Source organism: Benincasa hispida, chromosome 10 (genome assembly GCF_009727055.1).
Source record: "Benincasa hispida cultivar B227 chromosome 10, ASM972705v1, whole genome shotgun sequence".
In the NCBI taxonomy this organism is placed as follows: Eukaryota; Viridiplantae; Streptophyta; class Magnoliopsida; order Cucurbitales; family Cucurbitaceae; genus Benincasa; species Benincasa hispida.
In genome coordinates this window covers 16,310,069-16,312,033 of record NC_052358.1, presented here as the reverse complement: position 1 = coordinate 16,312,033, position 1,965 = coordinate 16,310,069, and the positions used below count along the sequence as shown (strand labels likewise).

The 1,965-nt window shown below is 40.0% G+C and overlaps 1 protein-coding gene across 1 annotated transcript; it reads right to left on the bottom strand.

Annotated features, from left to right (window-relative positions):
• Positions 1-647: 647 nt before the first annotated feature.
• Positions 648-1,541, bottom strand: LOC120089494 (pleckstrin homology domain-containing protein 1). The gene has a single exon (XM_039046982.1). The coding sequence runs from the start codon at positions 1,453-1,455 to the stop codon at positions 1,006-1,008; it is 450 nt and encodes a 149-aa protein (XP_038902910.1). The 5' UTR covers positions 1,456-1,541; the 3' UTR covers positions 648-1,005.
• Positions 1,542-1,965: the final 424 nt, after the last annotated feature.

Genomic DNA, 1,965 nt, shown 5'->3' with positions numbered 1-1,965 from the left:
CCAACGCGTCAAATTCTAAAGAATTTCTACGTAGTTTTAAAAAGTTCCAAGGAAATTATGAAAGGTCAGTAGAATTTTTGAAACAAAAGGGTAAATTTTCAAGCTAACATTCGCCCAAATTGATATTGCTTCGTTCTTGTCTTGTTTTTTTTCAAAACAAAAGGAAAAAACAGAAAAAGATTAATGCTAGATTAGGGCTTTTGATACCTTGCTTTTAGCCTGCAGATTCTGTAGTCGATTCATTTAGTCCAGTTTTCACGATCAATTGAGCAAAATTCAAGGCCAAATCTGGTCTCTCGAATTGCATCTTTCACATTTTATATATTTACAACAATCGATTTCTAGTGGAATGCGATTCATCATCTTCATCACGACTTGCCCGACGGAGTTCTTGACCTGCTGCCCAGGATTTGATGAAGCCATAGCAGCAGAATTCATTATGTTAAGAAGAAATTCGTAAATTATAGTGTCCTAAGTGTAAAAGTACTGCTGAGGATACCAAATGATTTCTTGATTGATCCTCGAATTCCATGCGAGCGTACCCTCTAACTGTAAGGAAGATCGAATCAATTTACAGCTTTCTTCACACTGATATCGGTTGAATTGCGAGAAACAGTTCAGAAAAAAAAAAAGTTGAGAAATTACAATCGTGAGGAACAGAGAAAAACACCATCAATCAGTATACTAAACCGGAGTTTCAACGCTACGGTAGGGCACGAAATTTACTAATCAACATTGGAGATCAAATACAGAAGAAAAACCGAGAAAGAAAGACGTTATATGCCTGATAGAAAGAGATTTGGAACCAAGGAGAAAACGAAGTAGAGGAGATTCAGCTCGATTCACATCACCGCCATAATTTTAACAACCAGAAAGAAGGAAACAGAGATCGATAGTACCAATTCGACAAAACGGAGCCATCTCGCAACCATCCGAGACTAATTCTCGCCTCGTTTCTGTACATAGAGAAAGTGAAAGATGAAGAAAAGGTCTTCAACATCGGAATCATCGCCTGTTATCGTAATCAACGACTTCAGATTCGGTAACCGATCGCGAATTCTGAACTATCGAGCGGCCGATCGAATTGATCCACTCCTCCTTTTCGCGCTCCGACTCAGCGATGAAGTACATAGTGTCTGAACCGGTGGTAGAGAGCTCGAAGGCGCAAGGCTTGTGGAGGATATCCTCGGCTCCTTTGACGGTGAGGCAGGTATTGACAGGGATAACGCCGCGTGGAATGGAAGCGCGAGTAACAATAGAGTCCTTAAACCAGAAGAGTTTACCTCGTTTCAGAACGAACCAACGGCGACGCCAGGTTCTTAGGTATTCACCCTGCTTGTTGAGCCAGCCGGCGCGCTCGGGGCTGGTCCAGAATTCGACGCCCTTGTAATCCTCCGGACTCGGATCTTGGCCGGTTGCCGCTCGCCACAGGCTCTCCATTCTACCGGAGCTCATCGGCCACAACGGTATCGGAGAGATAAGAGAGGATGTTAAGCCTAAGGCCCGATTGTGGTTGCGGATGGGATCTTGTCAGCGGAGGCTCTTGCTTTGTATTTATATATGTATTTTTATTATTTATTTTTTTTTCATTTTTATGTATTTATTGGGGAAATTAGCTGTCAGTGTTGACTTGTTGACTAATTTAAACGGAGTCGTTTTAAGGCGAACTCGACTCTCAAGCCAAAAACCAGGCTGTATTGTATTGTAGCATTGTATCGTTTTGTTTTTCTGAATTGTCTAAAGAGTGAATTTCTTTTATTTTAAGAAAATAATAATCAGTAGGAGTTCTCAAAAATAAAGATAAATGAAGTTGAACCTTTTATATTAATACGGTTGTTTTCAAAACTTATTAGAGAAATAAGGTTGTTTTGAAATTTATTAGAGAAATATTGTTGTTTTGAGAGATCGAGGATTGAGGATTCGATTATTGTAGAGGTCGAATGTTGAGAACTCGAAAAATAAAGA